Source organism: Phaeodactylum tricornutum, chromosome 18, assembly GCF_000150955.2.
Source record: "Phaeodactylum tricornutum CCAP 1055/1 chromosome 18, whole genome shotgun sequence".
Lineage (NCBI taxonomy): Eukaryota > Bacillariophyta > Bacillariophyceae > Surirellales > Neidiaceae > Phaeodactylum > Phaeodactylum tricornutum.
Genome location: NC_011686.1, coordinates 473,839 through 495,534, shown reverse-complemented (window position 1 = coordinate 495,534; position 21,696 = coordinate 473,839). Strand labels below are relative to the sequence as shown.

The 21,696-nt window shown below is 53.3% G+C and overlaps 10 protein-coding genes across 10 annotated transcripts; 3 read left to right on the top strand and 7 right to left on the bottom strand.

Moving 5' to 3' along the window:
* Positions 1–555: 555 nt before the first annotated feature.
* Positions 556–1,701, bottom strand: PHATRDRAFT_15180 (predicted protein; the record flags this gene model as incomplete). The annotated part of the gene is made up of 2 exons (XM_002183074.1): positions 556–1,326; positions 1,543–1,701. Coding segments are annotated over 2 exons (930 nt in total), but the record flags the coding sequence as incomplete, so codon positions are not given.
* A 2,657-nt stretch (positions 1,702–4,358) lies between these two features.
* PHATRDRAFT_7934 (predicted protein) lies at positions 4,359–4,556 on the bottom strand (the record flags this gene model as incomplete). The annotated part of the gene is made up of 1 exon (XM_002183073.1): positions 4,359–4,556. A coding segment is annotated over one exon (198 nt), but the record flags the coding sequence as incomplete, so codon positions are not given.
* An 832-nt stretch (positions 4,557–5,388) lies between these two features.
* Positions 5,389–8,835, bottom strand: PHATRDRAFT_48652 (predicted protein). Its single transcript, XM_002183072.1, has 2 exons — positions 6,871–8,835; positions 5,389–6,493 (listed from the first exon to the last, which is right to left on the bottom strand). Exons 1-2 carry the CDS (start codon positions 8,708–8,710, stop codon positions 5,532–5,534), a joined length of 2,802 nt encoding a protein of 933 aa, XP_002183108.1. The 5' UTR covers positions 8,711–8,835; the 3' UTR covers positions 5,389–5,531.
* Positions 8,836–9,719: 884 nt separating this feature from the next.
* PHATRDRAFT_29736 (predicted protein) lies at positions 9,720–10,637 on the top strand (the record flags this gene model as incomplete). The annotated part of the gene is made up of 1 exon (XM_002183197.1): positions 9,720–10,637. A coding segment is annotated over exon 1 (741 nt), but the record flags the coding sequence as incomplete, so codon positions are not given.
* Positions 10,638–10,898: 261 nt separating this feature from the next.
* PHATRDRAFT_39167 (predicted protein) lies at positions 10,899–11,882 on the bottom strand (the record flags this gene model as incomplete). Its single annotated transcript, XM_002183071.1, has 1 exon — positions 10,899–11,882. The coding sequence occupies one exon, from the start codon at positions 11,880–11,882 to the stop codon at positions 10,899–10,901; it is 984 nt and encodes a 327-aa protein (XP_002183107.1).
* A 716-nt stretch (positions 11,883–12,598) lies between these two features.
* Positions 12,599–13,177, bottom strand: CATR2 (caltractin; the record flags this gene model as incomplete). The annotated part of the gene is made up of 1 exon (XM_002183070.1): positions 12,599–13,177. One exon carries the CDS (start codon positions 13,175–13,177, stop codon positions 12,599–12,601), a length of 579 nt encoding a protein of 192 aa, XP_002183106.1.
* A 2,283-nt stretch (positions 13,178–15,460) lies between these two features.
* PHATRDRAFT_39165 (predicted protein) lies at positions 15,461–16,264 on the top strand (the record flags this gene model as incomplete). The annotated part of the gene is made up of 1 exon (XM_002183196.1): positions 15,461–16,264. The coding sequence occupies one exon, from the start codon at positions 15,461–15,463 to the stop codon at positions 16,262–16,264; it is 804 nt and encodes a 267-aa protein (XP_002183232.1).
* Positions 16,265–16,334: 70 nt separating this feature from the next.
* Positions 16,335–17,667, bottom strand: PHATRDRAFT_22609 (predicted protein). Its single transcript, XM_002183069.1, has 4 exons — positions 17,522–17,667; positions 16,994–17,249; positions 16,737–16,849; positions 16,335–16,664 (listed from the first exon to the last, which is right to left on the bottom strand). The coding sequence occupies exons 1-4, from the start codon at positions 17,572–17,574 to the stop codon at positions 16,541–16,543; spliced, it is 546 nt and encodes a 181-aa protein (XP_002183105.1). The 5' UTR covers positions 17,575–17,667; the 3' UTR covers positions 16,335–16,540.
* An 888-nt stretch (positions 17,668–18,555) lies between these two features.
* Positions 18,556–19,311, top strand: PHATRDRAFT_15145 (predicted protein; the record flags this gene model as incomplete). The annotated part of the gene is made up of 3 exons (XM_002183195.1): positions 18,556–18,645; positions 18,796–19,083; positions 19,201–19,311. The coding sequence occupies 3 exons, from the start codon at positions 18,556–18,558 to the stop codon at positions 19,309–19,311; spliced, it is 489 nt and encodes a 162-aa protein (XP_002183231.1).
* A 306-nt stretch (positions 19,312–19,617) lies between these two features.
* Positions 19,618–21,528, bottom strand: PHATRDRAFT_48647 (predicted protein; the record flags this gene model as incomplete). The annotated part of the gene is made up of 1 exon (XM_002183068.1): positions 19,618–21,528. One exon carries the CDS (start codon positions 21,526–21,528, stop codon positions 19,618–19,620), a length of 1,911 nt encoding a protein of 636 aa, XP_002183104.1.
* Positions 21,529–21,696: the final 168 nt, after the last annotated feature.

Here is a 21,696-nt window from a genome sequence, read left to right as displayed (position 1 = left end):
GACGTCGTAGTGGAAATGCTTATTTAACGATTCTGAACGTGCAAAGTGGGAATCCACAGATTACTTACAGGTTGAGACAAGTTCCGACTTTCTCTGTCACTGTCAATGATTTTCAGCCCCCCAACCCGCAAAAGCTGGAAAACCCCAGAACTTCAAAAGTACACCGAACCACGGTACATTGGTTTTTCCCACCGGCCCCACAGAAGCTTACCACCGAGTCCAATCTACTTTCCAATACTTGCGAATTGCCAAACTGGGCCGGAACGTCATCTTTCGGGAATCCCCACGAACTTGTGTCCTATGAAAACACAAGGAAACCGTTTTCGCTATGTTGATTCCTTTTCTAGTGGCAAAAGTAGAGACGAAACGTACAATAACCCTCCTACTCCTCCATAGACGGGATACAACAAGTAGTGTCAATCCATTGATTACGTTTATAGTTTACATGCTGCTGTCGTGTTGAAAGTTTCCGGCTGCGATAGGTTGCGGTCCGAGTCAAAGAAAGAGAGGGAGCGGAAAGTGCGCACGAGGCCAAGTCACACCGTAACGAATTTTTTACTTTTTGCGCGTAATAACCGCGTGTGTGAGTCGCACCAGGGCGTTGCGGGATTCCGAAGGCGGGAGACGCAACAAGGCGTCGACGGCCCGTTGGGCGTGGAAGCGGGCCAAGGCCCGGGCCTTGTCCATGGCAACGTCGCTCTTATACAGAGCCTCCAGCGCCGCCTGCTTGTCACCCTTTTCTTTGAATCTTCGCATCACTAGAGGCTTCAAATGCGGAAATTCCTGCGCCGCGTACAGAATTGGAGCCGTGCTCAGACCCAAATCCATGTCGGCCAAGGCGGGCTTTCCCAGCACGGTGGCGGCGGCGGTGAAATCGAGAATATCGTCCTGGATCTGATAGGCCAGTCCCAGGTGGAAGCCGAATTCTTCACACGCGGTGGCCACGGTGGATCCGTAAGCGTGTCCACCCAACAAGGCCGTCGAACGGCAAGCGTAGCAAATCAGTGATGCGGTCTTGTAGTAGCTCTTGCGTAAATAACTTTCCATTTCCAATAGACTTTCGGCGGGACTCTTGAGTTGCATGATTTCCCCAGCCACGAGGCTTTCCAAAGCCGTCGCCATGACTTGCACGACGGCGGTATTTTCCAATCGCGCCAACAAGACCGAAGCCCGCGCGAGGAGGTAATCGCCGGCGAGAACGGCAACCTTGTTGGAGTAGAGTTTGTGGACGGCTTCTCCGCCGCGACGGGTGTCGGCTTCGTCCAAAACGTCATCGTGGATGAGACTGGCCACGTGGATCATTTCAACAATCTGGCCCAATTGCGCCTGGCGGCGCCAAACTTCGGAACCTTGGTGGTTTTCGGGAGTCACGACACCGCCACCGATTTCAATCGTGGAGGCTCCGGACCATTGCCATCCGGAGGCGCCACCAGCTTTTTCCAATTCGGAATTAGCGGCTTCGTGCTGGTGAGCGTTATTATTGTTGTTGGAAGTAGCGCGGGAATGGTTGGGGCCGAGCTTCTCGGGAGTCGCGGCAGCGACCGTCTTGGCCATGAGTTGCACAATCGTGGGTCGGAAGCGCTTGCCGTGTCGTTTTTCAAAAAAGTGCTTGGCTGCCATGGAAAGAATGGGCTGATCGGACGAAACTAGCTCTTTGATACTATCCGAAAAGGGTTGGAGTTCTTTTTCCACCAACTTGAAGGGATCAGGGAGTTGTTCGATTTTCTGCTTGCCACCGAGTCCGTTGTAATCGGCCAACTGGAGTCCCTTTAGTGCGTCGTGTTGATCGGTGTTGAGAACGGAAGCATCCCGCATCGCGTTTCCCGAGCTGAGGGGCGGTTCTTCGCCGCCCTCTTCTTCCGCGAGCATTTGGAAGAGTTCGTAGCTCGGAATCAGTTTCATGGTGGTATCCGAGTGGCTGAGGGCTTCGGCTTCCGGCGAAACAACGACGGGATTGGGACGGAATTTCTTTGGTTTCTCGACGGGTGTCGCCGACATGGAGACGGACAGAGAAGGAGCTTTGGTATGCACCGATGCTGTCACCGAATGTGGCTGCTTCGGTACGAACGCATCGACGGCTGACGAAGCGAGCAAACACCAGACCGCTCCGCTGCATACCATACTATATATCCGGCAATCGGACGCGCTTATAGTTCGTGAAATCATGTTGGATGCGGTAGTTGATTGTGTAGTGGACTCGTTGTCGTAGTTAATGTTGCGCGAGGAGTCTGCAAAAACAAAAAGTGGAGAACCGCGTCAGTCAGTCAGGCAAAACGCAAATGAGGACCCGCGACCGTGCGCATTCGAGGAAACGTGGGACCGAGCAAAGGAAGGAAAACAAGGAATTACGGAACTGATACGGTAGGTAGGGTACAAATGGGATATACTATCGGATTGCGTCTTCCAAACGGGCTTGGACACCCGCGCGATCGTTCCGTAGCCTTCCGTCTGCTGTTTTGTTCCAGCAGCTTCCTGCGATACACGTCCTTCTCCCCTGGCACGTTCTCACCTGGCTTTGATGTAATCTTCTAGAGAAAAGAGGGGGATATAAGCGAGTGCGTCGTTCTACACAACAGACAGAATACACGAAAGGGACTAACTGGAAACAGTACTACAGCAGTCAAAGAAGTCAGTAGCTGAATTCCAACAGGGGGGTGTAAGTGCTTTGGTACGTTCGGGTAGAATAGTGGGGGGTATGTGGTTCCACCACATTCGTGTCGTTCGTTCTCGTTGCGAGGGAGAGAGGGGGGGAGGGGGGAAGTCCCGAGACGAGGAAGTGTGTTGGTCTTCGTCCCGTCAGGTCGTTCGACGACTCCGGGGTTGTGTACCCTCATACCTTTCCTCAGCGTGTTTGTCTAGATTCTGCCCCTCTCATCACCGCGGTGAAACCCCCGTCACGACACGTCTCACGTGGGGAGAACGGTGGGAACGTACGTCACGTCCGGCAGAGTCAGCGCGGGTGTCTACAACGGGGTAACGCAGACGAATTTGGTGCCGAACGATTGGAACGTTCGTGTCACATTCGGTACCGCACGAATTACCAACGCAGATCCGCAGATGGTCGGTGTGGGACATGAGCGGATAGACGGTATCGTATAGATGGCTGGATGGATGGTTCCCGAATTCCCTTTCCATTCCCTTTCGGCCGGACACCGCGGATAGAATCGAATACATAATCAAATGTACAGCCTCCTACGATTTCTCTACTGAAATTAACAAAAGGAAAATTAGGTTTACAAACGGAACGAGAAACGCTGACCGCATAGACAACGAAAAGTTGGACGGATCCTACCCACACCATGCGTCCAAACCTTCGCAATCCAGTAACAGCCACAATCTTCGTACCGAGTGGCGACTAGGCACGCACGATCGATGATTCGCAACCGATGAAGTAAGCCCGGTGACAATCCGTCCAACCATAGTACACGTTTGTATTGATAACTATAATCTAAATCTACATTCCTATTTTTCACCCTTGACCTACGCTATACTTCCTAAGTATCAGAGGTTCTCGTGAGCAACCCTATTTCCGTGCGCAGTCGCACCCACCAGGACGGATTCGTCTATTCGTACTCGTTCGCCGGTGCGGGAGGGTTGCGGCGTTTCTTGTGTCGCGCCGGCGCATGCGTCTGGGAGTTTCGTCGTCGCACCTGTCCCGCCGCGGGAGCAGCAATCGACGACGGAGATTCACGATCCCCCGTATCGCCCTTGCCGGACAGCAAACGGCGTGCGTGACCACGCTGCGGGTCCGGCTCGAGAGTGGAGTAGCCGTCCGGTCCGGACTGTTCCACGTGACGTTCCACCGTGCCGTCGGCTTTCCGCACGATGCGCTCCGTCACCGTTTGTTGTTGGCCGTTGATGATGCGCGTTGTCGTTTGGGTAGTCACGGATTCCCCGCGATTGGTCGCGTTCGCTCCACCAAACGAGGAAGTCGTGCTGCTACTGCTGTAAAACACTGATCCGTCGTTGCCGGCACCGTTCGAACGCTGTTGGAACTGATGTCCACGCGATTGCAGTCGTTGCATTGAGGAGAACATGTCGTCGAAAGGATCTCGCCCACCGCGACCACCAAACATACTGCCACCAAAGAGGCTCCCACCTCCGAAAAAGCTTCCGAACGGGTCCATCCGATTGCCCCGGCCTTGCGTCGGGTAGCCGTCCGGGAACGCACCCGCACGAGAATGATGAAAATTCGCCGAAGGCCCGCCAAATTCTTCGCGAAAGACTTCTCGAAAGACTTGAAACGGATCGTGGAAAGAATGATGGAAGTGATCGTGAAAGCCAGAATGTCCAAAGCGTTGTCCGAACAAGTCATCGTGGTTGAAATGCACGTTCTCCCGCTGTTGTTGCTGGTTGCTGTCGTACGCGTTGCGTTGTTGCTCATCAGACAGGAGCTCATAGGCGTTGCTGATTTTCGAAAACAACACGGTGGCTTGTGCACGCTCCTCGTCCGTCTTTTGCTTGTCGGGATGATGCTGGAGCGCCTTTTTCCGATACGCCAGTTTGATTTCTCGGACGTCCGCATCGCGCGGTACACCCAATATTTTGTACGGATCGTCAGCTTCTTCCATCTTTGCTCGTTCTTTTTTATTGTCTATACAAGAGCAAAAGAAGAATAAGCTCACGTGGATCTTTGGACTTGGACGGCTTTGTTGATATTCCTCCCCGTGTGAGTCTTCGTCACGTCAATAGCGCAGTACTCCTTCACCAGACGACTACCGCTCCACTCTTGCAATCCAACGATCGTTAGTGCAGCACCCACTTCGTCAACAAAGGCTCTCCGTGCTGCTTTCCAGAATTGTAGTTGTAGGGACGTGCGAACGATTGTTCCTGGTACGGCAGTCGTGATTAGCTTACGGTGAACAATTGGGAATGTCTGTCGTTGCGGATCGTGATCGCTTCGGCCACCGGCATTCGTGGGTTTCGTTTGTTTTCTACGCATTTCGTAGATACAGTAAGCTCGCCGAACCCAATTCACCAAAAACGTCCCTCTTTCCAACAGCGGATCGCAGTAGTCGCCAGTTTCGGGATGTCTGTGAGTTGTGTTGACTGTGAAGTAACTATAAATGTTCTGATTCACAGTCAGCCGGATGTTAAGGATTTTCTGTTAATAGTAAATACTATTTCGTTTTTGTGACAGTCATAGTGACTATATACTACTGTCAGCCTGACGGTCAGTCGATAATGCCATCAATCGGAGTGATCTAACTGTAAAACTCTGTTCATATAGGTAGGGGTCGTTTCTCTCCTTCCGGATGCAACAATGCACTTGCATACATGAAAGGCGGGCAAGGTCTATCATGGACCGGCAGTTTGTCACGTACCCGTGTAGTAGATATTTCAAGGTAGTATTAATGCTCCTTGCCACTCTCTCATGGCCTAGCTCTAAAGAGGGAAAACTAAATGTTACAGTATAGCAATTTTCTTTTGTGTTTGAAGATTTTCGAGTCGGTCTTGGCAATGAAAGTAGCCACAGCTCCCTGTGTTCAAAGCGTTCATCCTGTTCCCGATTTTTTAACGACGCCTTTCCACTAATCTACCCCGTGTGATGGTGGCTCGGGCACCCATGTTGACAGCTGCGCTTTGAGAGCTTCCACCTGATCACATTCGGCAATTTTGGCCGCAAAGGTTTGGCTCTGCCCACTGTACGCGATTGATTGTTCCCGCAAACATTCAATGGTGACATCGTACGAGTCTTCACAGTGCCGGCATTCTGTTTGTTCGGCCAGGACTGCCTTGACAGTTTCCTTGCGCAGCCGGCTCAATAAATTCACAATATGCGTCTCAAAACCTCGCGCGTACGAGTCGTTCGTCAGCTTTTTCATGTGCATTTCCACCGTTGCCTTATCGGCAGAGCCTTCTTGCGATTCGGCAAGAATTTCGATCGATTCCGTGAACTCGGGACGGAATTTGCGAAAATACTTGACCGTTTTGATAGCCTCGCCCCGAATGGCGCGCATTTCTTCTTCCGACCACCAGAGTTGCTTCTCATCCTTGATGGTAGGAATCTCGTGCACAACGGCACGCACCTGAGAATTGCTTATTTCTGCAAAACGAAACTTTTTGACGACTTTGGGAAGCTGTGGTTGTTCTCTTTTGTGTAGTGCTTTGGAAGCAGATGCTTTCGATTGCGATGTGGAAGACGCAATCTGACACGCCGTCAGGTACATCGGGCTGGCCCCGGCGAGGTGTGTCCGAGCATGTCCCTGCAAAAGATGCAACAAACTGGAGAGACTCAGCCTCTCGGCAAGCGCCATAAATACCGCCACATCCTGGTCTTCCTTCGTACGGTACTTTTCACGCTTCACCGAGTCATCCTCCGTACTGCTTTCACTGCAACTACTTTCGTCACAATCGGGGACTTTTTCCAAGTCCGGAAAGAAAGTTTTGGAAAAATCCTTCATCGTGACACAGGCGACCGCTTCGCTAGCGATAGGACATACGAGGGCTCGTGCTATACTGCTATACGAGGAAGTATCAATATGTGTTTGTGCTTTGAAAGAGAGTGTCGTTGACTGTCAATTGGTACGGCGTTCCGTTCTCGCATCCTCCGTTCGAGTTTTAGTTTCGGGGGCGACATCACGCACTTTGACGTTGATGCCTACGAGACATTCACACAAAAGTGCGTTCGCATTTCCTTCGTCCCACGTCGCCACGATTGGCGGAACGGGTGGAGAGAATATCTCGTTAATTACTTAACGAAAGAGAACAGTCACGCTGACGTCTGACTCTATTCATGACAGAATATTCGTGGCGTGATTCGATATATGTAGAGCCAGCCTCCCTATTCACGTTCAATGTCAATCATTTGTACTTGGGGTCTACGTCACTACAATGCCAACATATGCTTCTACTTTTCTTCTACCTTACTGTCAGTTTGATCCTTTGTACCTTCGTCATTGCCAGCAGCCAATTCGGTACCATCATCCACATCTTGGTTGGTGAGGACTGTATCCGCATCCTCCTCGTTTTGGCGAGACAGTCGCTTTGCCAAGTCCAGGAGTCCCGCGGTCGCGATAGTTTCCGTGCACTCCTTCGTCCCTGCCACATTTGTAGGACACAGGGCGCCCTTCTCCACCAGCTTGCGTTCCAGTGCAACCGCGTCCAGTTGACTCCAATCCCGATCCAACAGTGTGCGTCGCTGTTCGCGGGCCCGCTCCAGACGCTCCTGCGTCAGTCGCTGTACCGTTTCGATTCGGTGTTGCCAATGGGCCTCGGATTGTCCCACCCATCGACCCCGGGCAAACGCCGTCCCGGCGGCCAGTCGCAACGAATTAGTAACGAGTTGTCCTTTGACGTATTTTCGAACTTCCCGCAGGACCGCCCCCACGTCGTCGTTGTCCTCGTCGTTCGTACCGTCCGTGTGCACAGTCTCACGGACACTCGTGTTGGCACCCCATACACGGGGATCGCGAATGACGTATAGCGGGACATTGTGTTCCCGACACGTTTGTTGCAGATATTTGAGTGCGTGAGGGACGCGGTGTAGAGCGGCTCCGTTGGCCACCACCGCGTGGGGTTGGTTCCCGGCCCAGGTATGGTCACATCCATCCCGACCAGCAAGAGTGTCGTACGCGGGACGTTGTCCCAACAGAGACAATCCACGTTCGCTCCACGACACGGGTTGAGGTGGAACCGTAGCTTGATATACGCTACGTGAGGTGGCACCAATACCAGTGTGTGCCACTAGCCTTTGCCACCACGAGCGTGAACCTTGCCGTAAGGGTTCGCCGAACCGTACCTGGCCGGAAACGCGCAACCGGACTTCTTCCTTCCAAGCGTATTGATTCCAAGGAGCTTGGAGTTCATCGGACGGAGTCGTTACGAGCGTCGTGGCGAATCGCTGGGGACCGTACGCGGTCGGGTCGTACTCGAAGTTGCCAATTCGTTTGGTTTTCCGCACGTTGTTAATGTTGAACGAGGCGGTATTGGCTTCCATGACTTGTACGGCGACTCTGCCGGTACCAGGGTTAACGCATTCGTACACGGATGTGACCCAAGCTTTTTGCTCGACTGTGAGTGGAATTGACGGGGACTGGACTTTTGTAGGGGTCCCTGTAGGTTCCGGGTGGGTTGTGGTCGACCGCGACGGCCCCGATCCGGGGGATGGTGGTACAAAGCTTGTCCGCCGTGGTGGCGCAATGCCGTCGGGGAAAACCCGGTCGGTGGCTACGCCGCATGGTCCTCCCGAAAATCCGTGGCGTACTTCGGGCAAGTCCACCGTCAACAGGCGCAAGGTGGCTGGAATGCCTACGGGTCGTTTGGACGACGCGCTAGGTTCGGCACCCGTAGCTCTGCGACGTTGCTCACTCGCACGGTTCGTCGTTGTGGATTGCGATTGGGTATCCGGATCAATCCAGTGCAAGTAGGACTTGGATGCCAGCCGGTCGAGAAAGGAGACGGGAATCTGGTAGGCCACGACGGGTTTGGAGTGTTCGTCGTGCGAGTGTGAATTATGCTGTTGTTTAGTTTCCAACAAGGTCGTGACCGTGGGTAGGGGAATACAGTAACCCAATACCACGACAGCGGCGGCGGCGAGAGAAGTCGCGAACGAGGTCATCCACAACGAGACGGTTCCGTCCGTACTCGTATTGGTGATACCACGCGCCGACGCGGCCCTGCGCCACGGCGTGTCCCACGGCCACGAGTCGCTCCGCACGGAATATCCTCCCATCGTTCGGTGCCAGCGAGCGAGTAATGGTCTCCACATGGCGAGCGAGCCTTTTACCCCTCGCGACAGTTGTCGCTCTCTGTAATAGTCGATAGATGATGTATGGAATGGATGGATACCGGTGCACTACCGTGGGTGGCATGCGTCGGTAGAGGAGAAGATACCCCACACGAGGGATTGTTGGATTCCCGTGGTACGCGAATTCGGTGACACGCCCGGAATTGGGTATGGTATCCGTTGTGGAGACACACACACACACAGCCTACGGTGTACAGCGTCCATCGTTGCTATCGATGTCATTAGGGGTGGGTAGCAGGGTTGACACGGATCCCGGGTAGGGGTCAGGGAGACACGTGTTCGTCGTCGAGTAACTGTAAATTCTTCGAAGTTCCCAACGCCAGCGCATCTACCAATTCTTCCGAACGATCGTGAGATCCGCCGACCCCAGCCCTCATCCCGTTGATTTTGACTGTTCCGTTTTCGATAGTCTGGCGGACTCGTGTGACTCGTTGACACCGACTGAGTCTGTCACTCACTCGCTAGACACTAGACGTACACACCGCCTGATCAAATCACCGCGAACCAGATGCCGACCGAATCCGTCGGGTTTGGTCACACATCCCTTGCACACAGACGCACATCCCTTGCACACATACACACACATACTTCACATCAATTGGATTCGAAAGAAAGGTACCTACCGCTTGGTTTCGTTAACGACAACAATTAATTAAGTCCCATGTTTTCGATTGCTCGTCGTGGATCCGCCCTACAGCGAACACTGGTGGCGTTGTCCCCATCGCCCCGCACGGGACGTGCGTCCCGGCTCTTTTCGCACCACCATCCCGCCGGTTCTCCTCACACGTACAACACCCCACGTCGGACGGCGGTACAACAGAACTCCAACAACGTCGGTGGATGGATAGTGGCGTTGGTGGCAGGCGTGGCCGGAGTCTCTTCCGCCATTGCCATGGCCTATTCGGAAGAACCAGCGGCACCCCCACGCCGCGCCGACGACGTCCAGCCTCACGATTCGCAACGGACCGAGAGTTTCCCACTGATTGCGCACAATCACGGCAAGACCAAAGTGCGGGTTCTCAAAGTGCATAAGACCGACACTGACAATGGTAGCGGACGCCAACACCATACCGTGCACGAGTATTCCGTCTCCACCACGCTGCACTGTGCACACACCGAAGGGTGTTTCATCACCGGCGACAACGACATGATTGTCGCGACGGACACGCAAAAGAACTCTGTCTACGTCGTGGCCAAGCAGAACGAGTTCCACAGTCCAGAAGAATTCGGAGTACTCCTCAGTCGTTTTTTGTTGACGCAGTATCCTTGGTTGGAAGCCGTCGACGTGGTTGTGGACGAAAGTACCTGGCAACGTGCCGTTGTGGATGGTCAACCCCATCCTCACGGATTTGTCAAAAGCGGTCCGGAAGCCCAGCATGCGGCCGTGCACATGGCCCGGACCGGCGAAACCCTAGGACCACCCGTCATCCAATCCAGTCTCACTTGCATGACGGTCCTCAAAACCACCCAATCCGGTTTCGAAGGCTACTACCTCGACGATCCCTACACCATCCTCCCGCCGACACGGGAGCGTTGCTTGGCCACCGAATTGGATGCCGTCTGGACCTGTCACGGTCAAGATCCCACCGCGGTTGACTACAATGCCGTTCGCCAGCGTGTCCGTGAACTATTCCAAAAGGGCATCTTTGGTCCGGCCACCACGGGCGGCGTCTACTCCGCCTCACTCCAAGCCACTGTCTACGACGCTGCCTGTCTCATTCTCACCGAACTTCCCGACGTACAAACCATATCCGTCCGCACACCCAACCTGCACTACCTGCCCACCACGGTGCTACTCGGGAAACTCGGAGAAACCTTCCAGAACGACGTCTACACCCCCACCAACGAACCGAGTGGCGTTATTTCCTGTACAGTCAGTCGTGGGGGTGCCCGCAGTCCCCTCGACCACGCCGCCGCCCAAGCACTCGTTCAAGAAGCGAAACAAGTTGCGGCGGCCCTCGATGATGGTGTTCACGCGTAAAGGCGGCGAACCTTGCTTGTGGCGTGTTTGGTAGTGACGGAAACAGTTTTTTTTATTGAAATTTTAGACGTTGGTCGTTTTGTTTCCATTTTTCGTGTGTACATGTCGAAACGCTGCCCCAACAGCAATGTCACCAATTTGCAGGCCAGCTAGCAATCGAAACTACTTCTAGCCGTCTCTTTCCACCGATGCGGCCAATTTAGCTTCCGCTTCGCGAATTTCCTTACCCCACTTGAAGTAGCCCGTTTGCAAACTCAAGCGGCGGTATTGTCCCAGTAAGTGTGATTCCAACTCGCGTTCGTACAGACACTTTATCAGCTGTCGGTGGACGGCTTCTTTTTCCCGCAGCGCTTCCTTGAGAGTATCCTTTTGAATGCGTAGCTTGTTTCTCAAATCGTCCCGGACAGCCGCCACGTTCTGCAAGCCGACCCGGAGAGAGTCGTTCTCTTCCCGCAGCACTTGTTCACGTGTCCCAAATGACGCGAGCTGGGCTTGGAGACGCTCTTGCGCGAGTTTGGCCTGTAGGAGCATGGCCTTGCGGGATTTGAGATTGCCAATCATTTTAGTCCGTTGGACCTCGGCAGCATCCAATGCTTGTTGCAACGACTCGGCTCTTTCGTACGTAGCCTGAAGGAGGATCACATCCTGCTCGGAAAAAATTGGACCGTTTCTGGCGGCATTGACGTCGGTGCGGAAATCGAGTGCCACCGATGGGAAATTGCTCGAACACGGTATAGCTTTCGATTCGCGCAGATTCTCACGCTGGACGCGATATTCCGAGCGAGCACTCGCTGTGCATAACATGTTTGTTTTACCAACCGTGGAAACACAACTCTCTCCAGTGTCATCCCACCATACCGAGGTAGGCGATTCACCACGCGTTCGGCCGAGGGCGGTTGCCTTTTCTAATTCGGCGTCGTGGACCGAGATCCTCGTCGTGGCCGTCGTGTTGGAGGGTACGGGTCGGGAAAAGGCACTCGTGAGTACATTCCACATGGACGAGTCCTCGATGTTTTCTCGCTTTCTGGTTTCCGCCGATGAGATAGGCGTATCCGTGAAGCGACTGCCTTTAGTGCCTTCCACACGGGGACCCTGCGCAACGCCACGGCCTCCCGCAATCGTGTGATCTAAAATTGATTTGACAAACTGCATCGTTCTCTTACTATTCAATACGATCAATGCCGCTAGTGTTAGCCTGAATCCTGTTCAACTTCGGAACAGGGTTTTACTGCAAACAGCGAGGTGAGATACATTGGATCAGCTTTGGGAGATGCGTATTCATTCTCTATTCCAAACAATTCTTGCCATTTGATCAATGCTGCCAACCAGATTGCAAGTCGGTGGCATTCCTGGGGATCGACCGCAGGCCCATTGATGCTTCGATGGTTGGAATTGGCACCACTCTGCGGTCGCCAGCCATCGGGTTTTGACTTTGTCGCCGTCCTATGCCACACACAATCTGTCTCTACTATGTGTTCCCACGTACCAAACCGTCTTGGACAAACCTCGTTCGTTTTGATGGAATGATAAGGTACAACTCGAAAGTTTCACTTTTGTCGGAGGATTTAATGGGGAGGAAGGAACAAGTGAACCGGGAACAGCTTGGCGGCAAAATTGGACTCGCCATCAAATTCATAAGAACGGCGCGCCAAAATGTTGAAACGTTTCAAAATGATACACAGGTGAATTAACAGCTATGTTTTACGTTTACATTAACACTAGAACTGATATTGTAATCGGCTTGTCTAACAGTAAATTCGAACACAAAATTATAGCTGGTCATCACCAGCAGCGCATACAACGTCAACAAACATGGCAGGAGAGGTAGTTCCTTGCTTCCGTGGTCTCCTACATTCTTTCGTGTGTTTCTACGGATGTCCCTGCCCGGCATTCCTGTGCAACTGAATGCCCGTCCCACCACCTTTTTGATAGCGCAGCAGCTCCTTGGGATAATACTTTTCCAAAAAGTATTCGAATTCGTGCAACGAGACTGATCCATTTCGATCTCGGTCTAGCTCGTTCACAATGGCTCCAATCTCGTCCACTGAAAATCCCATGTGCATTGCGTCAAATTTTTCCTTAAAATCACCAATGGTAATCTCCCCGTTGCGGTTGGTGTCAAAGAGATGGAAAAGCTCAATAGCACGTTCATGCATTGATCGGTCCTCCCGCATGGACTCAATGTACCAATGCAAGAACTCGTCCCGTGTCACTTTCCCGTCACCATTTTTATCCAACACCGCCACCATTTGCTCAATACTGGAAGTTACTAAGGGCATGCCCAAGCGCATCAAAAACTCGCGCAGCTCGTCGTCCGTAACGGAGCCGTTCGCATCCGTGTCCAGCGCATCAAAGGTCTTGCCTATTTCGGCCATTTCACATGGAGTAAGCTTGGCCAGCGATTGTCGCATTACAGCCTTGTCTACTCGAGAATTAGGATGGTCCATAGCGTAGCAACGTAATTTGTAAAACACAATAAAGGTTCGTACCACTTGAAAAGTCTTTTCTTCGCGCAACACGTCGCTCACCAGTTGTGGTTTGCGGTAGCACCCCACAGAACAAACGTGGGTGATGGTGGCTACCAATCGCTTCTTGTTGTAGGTAATACCAATGACTGGAAGGACGGCAAGAAACAGGTACAGGACCAACAGCCAGATGTCGTGCACCGCCAGCACGCTCGGCACAAACACGAGAAATAATAATCCAGCGTACACTCCCGTAAAGATGAGATTCAACTGCAAAATGAATTGGTAGCAAGCAGGTCCACTACGGTCCATCCAGAAGAATACTTGCTGACGATTGGGCTTGCCTTGTACAAAGAGCTTTTGCAGGAATGAACGATGAAAGGTGGAGAGCTCAAAGTCGCACCAGAAGGGTAAGTCCTGTCTTGATTCGCCTTGCTCTGATCGAAAGTCAGTGGAAAGCGGAGTGCTTTCTGTTGAGCTTTGGAACAACGAATTGTGGGTTACAAGCGATGACGCTTGCTGTGGTTGGTGCAGTTCGTCACGGAAAGCAACTGGTGTATGGCCCATTACAGCAAGGATATGCCGAGGAAGAAACATGTTGCGAAGTTTCACTAAGTGGCGCTCGAATACAATATTGAATAAATAGACCGCCCAGCCAACAACAATCCACACCCAGGCCAGTATCTGTCCCATGAAAAGTCGTTGTCAGCGTGTGTGGCGTTGTACTTCAAATGAACATCAAGTTTATTACAAAGAAAACTTACCCAGAGGTCTTGTCTCACAAGTAAAGCGAGGGTGTAAAATGCAACGGTCCCACAGGCAAAGCAAAACCAAGTGCCGTGCTGTACTTCGACAACGTGAGTAAGGATGTGGGTGTGCGCGAGTGCAAGGTATCGCCCAAAGTTGAAGTCGTCATTCAGACGGCGGTCCATCTCGACTGGCTGGAAGGGTTCATCCGCGGAGCGCTCCAAGAGGAATTCCTTGCGCAACGCTTGAAAAATGAGTTTGTCCTCCACGCGCTCGTCGCGTTTGTTGCCGAGTTGTGGCAGAAATTGTGTATACCAGGTTTTGCGATGCACATCATGAAGGGCCTGTTCTTCTTCCACCGTAAGAGACTGATTACGTTCCGAGGAGTCCAAATGTTCGCGACACGTTTCGTCCATTTCCAGCCACTGATTCTCCGTCTCGGCGGCTTCCTTGACTAATACGAGTACCTGCACAACGAAACCGACCATAATGAAAAAGATCGTGTAGTGGACGTACTCGACGTATTCCGCCATTTCGTGCTCTTCCTGGCCAATAGCTTTCGAGATGTGGCCTAGAGTGCCGGATTGGTGCACAAAAAACACCACCATTGCGAGAAATCCTAGCACGGTTAGTTCTCCGAAGAGCTTTTCCTAAATGAGGACCATGTCATTCGGTACACTTTCTTCCAAATGCTCTTTGAAGTGCTCGAAACCAATAGTCAAAGCAATAAGGACTAACGCTATCCCGACAATACAAGTCAAGTCCAATCGCGTCAAACCATCTTCCTCGATTTCCTCGGTTCCATTTTCCTGCTCGAGATGACGGCTTAAAGCGTTCGAGGAACCAAACGTTGCATTCCACATTGGCGAGGCCCAACCGGCAACGGAGGAGAGAAATGCGAGAAGCGCCAGAAGTAGCACCAAAAAGAGACTCCTGGCTACCGGCAGGCCTTTCTTGCCGCCCCATTTTCGAGTCATATTGTTTTCAATCGAACGAGCGCAAAACTTCGCCTTCAGACCGAATGTTTCGCCTTGACAGAATGCTTCCTTCCGCCAAGCTACAAGAATGGCTGGCAAAAGCTTGTCGAGAAAGTGCTTATCGAGCCTGCACCAGAATCACGGAATTTCCTCGTTGGATCGCGTGTAGAAGGCTTGTCGCTACGCGGTGGGTTGTTGTACTCTCCATCGTCCAAAACACCTCGTCCGGTTTGGCACGAATGAGATCCGTAATTTCCCAAAGGAAAAGTATTTTGTATCGTTGCCAATTTTGGCGCCAAGAGAAATCTTCCTGTCGGTCTGATTGTGAATACCGGTAGGCATTTTAACCCCGTGACAAAACAAGAGTCGAGCGAGTCATGGTTTGTGTCCACCAAAACGTCTTATATTTGTCCGATTGCGCCGGTATAATCTTGCATTCACGTGCGAAGCCTCATCTTTCCTTATCGCGGATATTGTACTTTGTTCGTTTCGCGTGTCGGATGTTTTCATCGTTGATGCACTGGCAATCCTTTCATCAATCATGAGAACTGGATTGCTTGCCGTCATCTTCCTCTTCCTCGAACGCTGGCGCCATTACCAGGCCTTGACACAAACGTCGTTTCGACCGCAGCACCACAGGTTAACGCAACGAGCGCCCCCATCCGCACTCTTTGCCACAGAACGAACACACACAACGCGCGCCGTCTTTCTCGCGACGTGTGTTGCCTCGGTGACGTTTCCCGGACACGCCTTTGACGGCGGTGTTGGAGGTCTCGGAAAGACTCGACCCGAAACGGGTGTACTTTTCTTTCCGGGATCATCTCCGTTCCAAAATGCGGACGGTCTCGTCACGGCCGAGTTGGTGACGGCCGGCGCCTCCAATCAACCCTACCGTGTCAGCTTTCGTACCCCGTGGCCACTGTTGCCGACCACAACAGGTCTCGAATCACGTGACTTGCAAACATCCGAGTCTGCCTTTGTACAGGTGCTGGAAAATACCCCGCTGCCGACGTCCACCGCGAATTTTGCCACGCTTGTACAGAATTCCGTGCTGGCGTCACAAGGCAAGTTTGGTGCCTACGGCAGTCCGACCGACGTGAAAGTGAAACGACTAGACTCGGCCGTCGGCACCGGGTTGACGTATTCCGTCCGCTTTGTTGCTTTGACTCCCGGTCAACGAGAAAGTGAGCGGCAACTGCTGATCCGGTGCGTCCCGATTGCGGACAGCTTGGTGTTGCTCCTGGCCGGCACGACGCGACAGCGATTTGCCACACAACAAGGCACGCTGCGGGACATTATCGATAGCCTGGAAGTCGTACCCACTCCCGTCCGGCCGCTACGCTAATATACCTTCGTTACGAATTACACGCACACGTATTCACACAAACACATACACACGCATACACAAATAGTAAAACGGTAAGCAATATTGGGTTACACTTAAAAAGACAAACGAAGCATAACAAACACCAAGGAGTGACTCCATTTCCAGAGAATAATCCGCAGCCGTGTACAATCGACGGGATGTGTACGAGTCCCAAACCCGCGCAACACCTTCCACACATAATGTCCTCGACTAACCGAAACTCGTCTTCTCTCCGGATCTGCCTCACGCGAACTTTTATTCACACGAGTAGCTGTGTTGGGATAGAATTAACGCCACAATCAATCCGTACAGGGCTAGCGCTTCACTGAAGATGAGCATAATAAGCATGCCGACGTACAGTTTGTTGGCACCTTCCACGCTGTTGTTGCCCCGGGAAGTACCGAGGCCGTCGTCCATGCCGTTGTCGTCACCAGAGCCGTCCCAGTACCACTTGCGGCCGTTGCTGGCCTTGACGCCAAAGGCTCGTACCCCGGCGTCGCCGAGAATACCAATCGTTCCACCCGCCGCCAAACACGAAAGACCACAACAAAGACCAGCGGCAAACTGTATATGTGTGCGTATATGTATGTGCATATACCCAAGCCAGGCAGCCAAGAGAGAAAATACGGGTCAGAAATTTCGAAACAGAGAAGGAATGGGCCCATTCCTTGTCGTTGACACATTGCCCGTTTCCGGTACAGTACGTACGTGTGTGTATCCGTTGAAGGAGCTGTATACGTTAGTGTGGTCACTGTTGGGTGGTGTGACGGCTTGAATGATAATGACGGATACGATGAGTCCGTAAATACCGAGCACACCAGCCATGACAATGGGGACAATATTTTTGATAATCCCAGCGGGATGGTCAATTCCCATGTGACACACACCGAGACCCGCCCGCCAGGTGCCCCAGGCACTGCCCCAGGAAGCCAGAATCATACAACTAGACGCACCCAAGTATCCACTGGCGCAACGACAAAGTGTGTAAGTGGAGCAGAAACGAAAGAGATAAAAGACACGAGACAACAGCAGCACAGCGTTGTGAAAAAGAGAAAAAGAAAGAGGTTTTCATGGCGTGTTCCGTGTCCGTATTTGTTTGTGTTGCTTCCGAGAGTGCAGTCGTCATTGTCCACCACCCGCCCGCACGCTCACTGTAGGAGAGAATCCTCCCTGGCGCCGCAGCGTGGGGTGACCTCCGGAAAAAGCCTACTGTTGCACGAGACGAAGTGGACTTACAAGGCGGGAGCCCAGGACGGACATCCTTCGAATCCGGCTACTACTTCGGTCATGGTTGGTAAGCTCAAAAGAGACGGAAGAAACTGCGCGAATCACCAGTGGACGTGCAAGTGAGGAAAGATTCCAGAGTAGTAGTAGAAGCTGTGCGATGGTGCAAATAATTATTCCCTTACAGTGTTAGTGCGGCCAAATTCTTGCGTTTCGTGTCCCGTCGTATATCGGCTGTATCGTTCGTGCTAGTGCGGCTACGGCAAGCGGCTCTCCTGTGGATTCGATTCGTTCGCGGGTTACTGGTAGTCTTCTACCTAGTAGTAGTAGCTCTAGCTACTAGAAAGAGAGAGCAGTGAACCCTACGACGTCGTCGTGAGGATTTTTTGGAAGATGCTCTCGTACCGGTACCAATCCTCCGTGTGTTTCCGAGGAAGCTTGCGTTGTACGTGGTATTCGGAATCCAACGGTAAATGTCTGGAACTGTCGGTTGGGAAGTGTATATAGTACGGCCAGAGTTCTTTTGGTTTAACTACCCGAAAGCAATCACTCTTCTGCTCTCACTTCTACTAATTGTGGATACAAGAATATAACGCTTTATTAACCGTTTTAGAGGGATGACCGTAGGGACCCACGCGAGTCGCAGATTGGGGGGCCGCGTTCCAGTCGCCCGCAATTTCACACCCTCCCGGAAGTGTGTGTAGCACAAGTACGAATATTCGTTCGTGCTCCGGGAAGTTGGAAGGCCTCGACCGACACCGACCCGAGAGAGATACCAACGTCGTCATCTTCGGTACCGCCTACACATTCCAACCTTCTTGGACTCTTTCCTGGTTTGTTGGTTCGTTTGCGTTCCCGCGTGCGTTTGATATAATCCCAACAACACCAACGGACAGTACGTCGTTTGGGACTAGGGAACCTTTTGGACGTTTTCTTACGCCTCCCCAAGATCCGTCAGAACTACGAACGATTGCTACCACTGTACGGCTCGATATATCCGCCACAAAGCAGTAACGGCATTTAACATGGTAGACCAAGGACCCGTCATGGAAGTTGCGCAGTGTCCGTCATACGCGGCGGCGTTGGGCTACACGGGAGTGGCTGCGGCCGTTTGTCTTTCCAACTGGGGGAGTGCGGTACGTACCTTTCCAACCGGAATCCTACTAGAATCACCCCCCGCAATGCAGTATACACGGCGTCATCAGCAGTATACACCAGCATATTTACCCCAACAAACTTCTCACACGATTCGTTTCCGGTTGTAACTTTTTTGTTGTTGTTGGTAGATTGGTACTTGGAAGGCTGGTATCTCCATCGTCCACACGGGCATTCGGCATCCTTCCTCCGTCATGAAGAACGTCATTCCCATAGTCATGGCGGGAGTGATTGGCATTTACGGACTCATCGTCGCCGTGATTATTTCGCAGTCCATCGTCACGCCCTCGACGGAACGGAACAACGCCTACTCGACCTACACGGGTCTCGCGCACTTGTGTGCCGGCCTCTGTTGCGGCGTTTCCGGACTCGCCGCCGGAGCCTGCATCGGTATCGTCGGTGACTACGGTATCCGCGCCGTTGGATACCGCGCCTCACAAATTACACTCTTTCCCTCCGACAAGGAAGCCGCCGGATATTCCACCATTCCCGACGAAGATCGCGGTGGCGACGATGTTTCCGGATCGGACGATCAGAACAAACTATTCGTTGGTATGCTCATTATGCTTATTTTCAGTGAAGCACTCGCACTGTACGGAATGATTGTGGCCCTGATTGTTTCGCAACACTCCTACTCGTGTGGATAGGATTGTTGACCAGATCATACTGTAACTGAACTACCGGTGTGGATTCGTTCCAGCGGTGGGGACGGTCTCATTCTAGCGTATATACAGTTTTTTTAAAAAGATACCCGTGATTTTTCTTGTTATCACCAATACACGTGTACCTGTTTCTCAATTGGTTTTGGTCATGGGATTGGAAATCAATCTCCCGATAGCTTTGGACGAGACGTTGGATTGGCAACACACGGAGCGGTGTACATCTGCGGCACAGTAGACTAGAAATCTCGGCTAGTAGGCATTACTAGCTATCGTTCACCGGGTGGCGCCTTTTTACCGGCGTCCGCGGCGTGCGGCACGACGCCGGGCACTCGCTCCTCCCGCGGTGGGAGTACTACTCCCAAACGATACACCACTCACTGGTGCCGGTGCACCAAAGCTAGCAGTCGCTCCAAAGCCAGTGACAGGAGCAGCAGTGGTATCGGCTACGGCCGATCCAAAGGCAAACGTCGGCGGTACCGACGTTGTGGTTGGTAACGGCGATGATGTCGGCGCGGGCGTGGATCCAAAGGCGAACGCCGGTTGTGACGCCGTAATCGGACCAGGTGCGGGCGATGATGTCGGCGCGGGCGTGGATCCAAAGGCGAACGCCGGTTGTGACGCCGTAATCGGACCAGGTGCGGGCGTTGTGCCCGGTGTGGATCCAAATACGAACGCCGGTTGCGGGGCCGTAGTCGGACCGGGTGCGGGCGTTGTGCCCGGTGTGGATCCAAATACGAACGCCGGTTGCGGGGCCGTAGTCGGACCAGGTGCGGGCGTTGTGCCCGGTGTGGATCCAAATACAAACGCGGGCTGCGACGCCGTCGTTGGACCAATTGCGGGCGTTGTGCCCGGTGTGGATCCAAAAGCAAACACCGGCTGCGACGCCGTCGTCGGACCGTGTGCGGGTGTTGTTTCTGATGTGGATCCAAAAGCAAAGGCCGGCTGTGACGCCGTCGTCGGACCGGGTGCGGGTGTTGTATCCGATGTGGATCCAAAAGCAAAGGCCGGCTGTGACGCCGTTGTCGGACCGGGTGCGGGTGTTGTATCCGATGTGGATCCAAATACGAACGCCGGTTGCGGTGCCGCAGTAGTGGGGGCCGCGTCTGGCTTTGGGGTGACGTCAGTCAGTGATGTACCGAACGAAATACTGGACCGGGGGGCCGGGGTGGGTTCCGCTGCCAACGGTGCAATAGCGGTAGGCATCGTGGGTCCGAAGGCCACCTTTTTGGCAGCCCGACCTTGGGTATCGTTCGCGTCCGGAACGGGCCGTTTCCGATTCAAACTTTCCCAAATGCGCGCTTCGCGGGCGTGACGGACCTTGTCCGAGAGGGGGGTCGGCACGGCTCGCGACGATCGCGAAGCCCCGAGGCGTCCCCGCGTCGGACTGACCCCCACGGTGATCCCACCCCCGTGACCAACAACTCGTTTCAACGCCGGCAAAAGGGCATCTTCGCCAGCGAGACGGCGTTTGCGCCATTGTTCGGAAAGTGGTAGAGCCGCCTTGATATGGTGTCGACTCGGGGAGTGTTCCATGATGGACGTGGTGGTAGTGCTGCTGGCAGTGGACGAAGGAAAGACGGAGCGGAGGGCATTTGTTGCTTCCGGACTCCCCGGGGTCGGTTCCCGGTGTTCCACTGGAAGTTCGTGCCGCGGTGGCGTGATGGATGGTTGGGCCGGGACGCGCTGATTCGGCGTGGCTCGGGGATTGTAATAGTACTCGGTCGTCTTGACGACTCCGTTGGTGTGTTGGGCAAAGAGAACGGACTGACTCCGTACCGACGGTCGTTCACTACGGCTTCGTGATTGTTTCGATTTCAAGACGGAGGGAGGGACGACAGCCGTGGGAACGACGGGGCCGTGGGGGCGCCTGCTCCCCTGCCGCCGCCAGGCACGCTGCCCGGCGCGCCACAGTACCATACATCCGGCCGCAATCACGCGTAGAATAGCCCCGACGAATTCCAGCATCCACCAGAGGATACGATGGACGATTGTGTGGTGGTGCGGTGCCGCGCCGCGAGTCCGGAGCGGGACGACGCGTGCGTAGGGATAGGCCTGGAGATGGCGTGCGAGTTGGACGCGGCGGTAGGCTTCCACCGCCGCACTCGCCGTGACACGCGCCAGGATGAGACCCATGAGGCACCAAAACGTACCGCGCCACGTGTCCGGATCGGTGATCAAGTACCGAAGGGAAACGTCCGGCATGGTCCAGGGACGGACGTACGAAAATAGAGGGAGACGGTGGGAGAGGAGGAGGAATTGAACCAACGCTGCTCTCTCTGCACACTTAGTTTCACAAATCTCACCAACACAGAAAACAGAGACAAAGTTTTTTTGGTAAAGGAACGTTAGGGCTGGTGGAAGAGCAGGAGA

Excerpts from the sequence above, each read along its gene's own strand:
- PHATRDRAFT_48652 (XM_002183072.1), bottom strand. The coding sequence starts at position 8,710 with ATGTGGAGACCATTACTCGCTCGCTGGCACCGAACGATGGGAGGATAT. Across the intron at positions 6,494-6,870 it reads TACAAAGGATCAAACTGACA|CACAAACACATATTGATACT; the intron begins GTAAGGTAGAAG and ends TCTCTTTCAAAG.
- PHATRDRAFT_22609 (XM_002183069.1), bottom strand. The coding sequence starts at position 17,574 with ATGACCGAAGTAGTAGCCGGATTCGAAGGATGTCCGTCCTGGGCTCCC. Across the intron at positions 16,850-16,993 it reads CCTTCAACGGATACACACAC|TTTGCCGCTGGTCTTTGTTG; the intron begins GTACGTACTGTA and ends ACACATATACAG. Across the intron at positions 16,665-16,736 it reads AAGGCCAGCAACGGCCGCAA|CGTGGAAGGTGCCAACAAAC; the intron begins GTGGTACTGGGA and ends GGGCAACAACAG.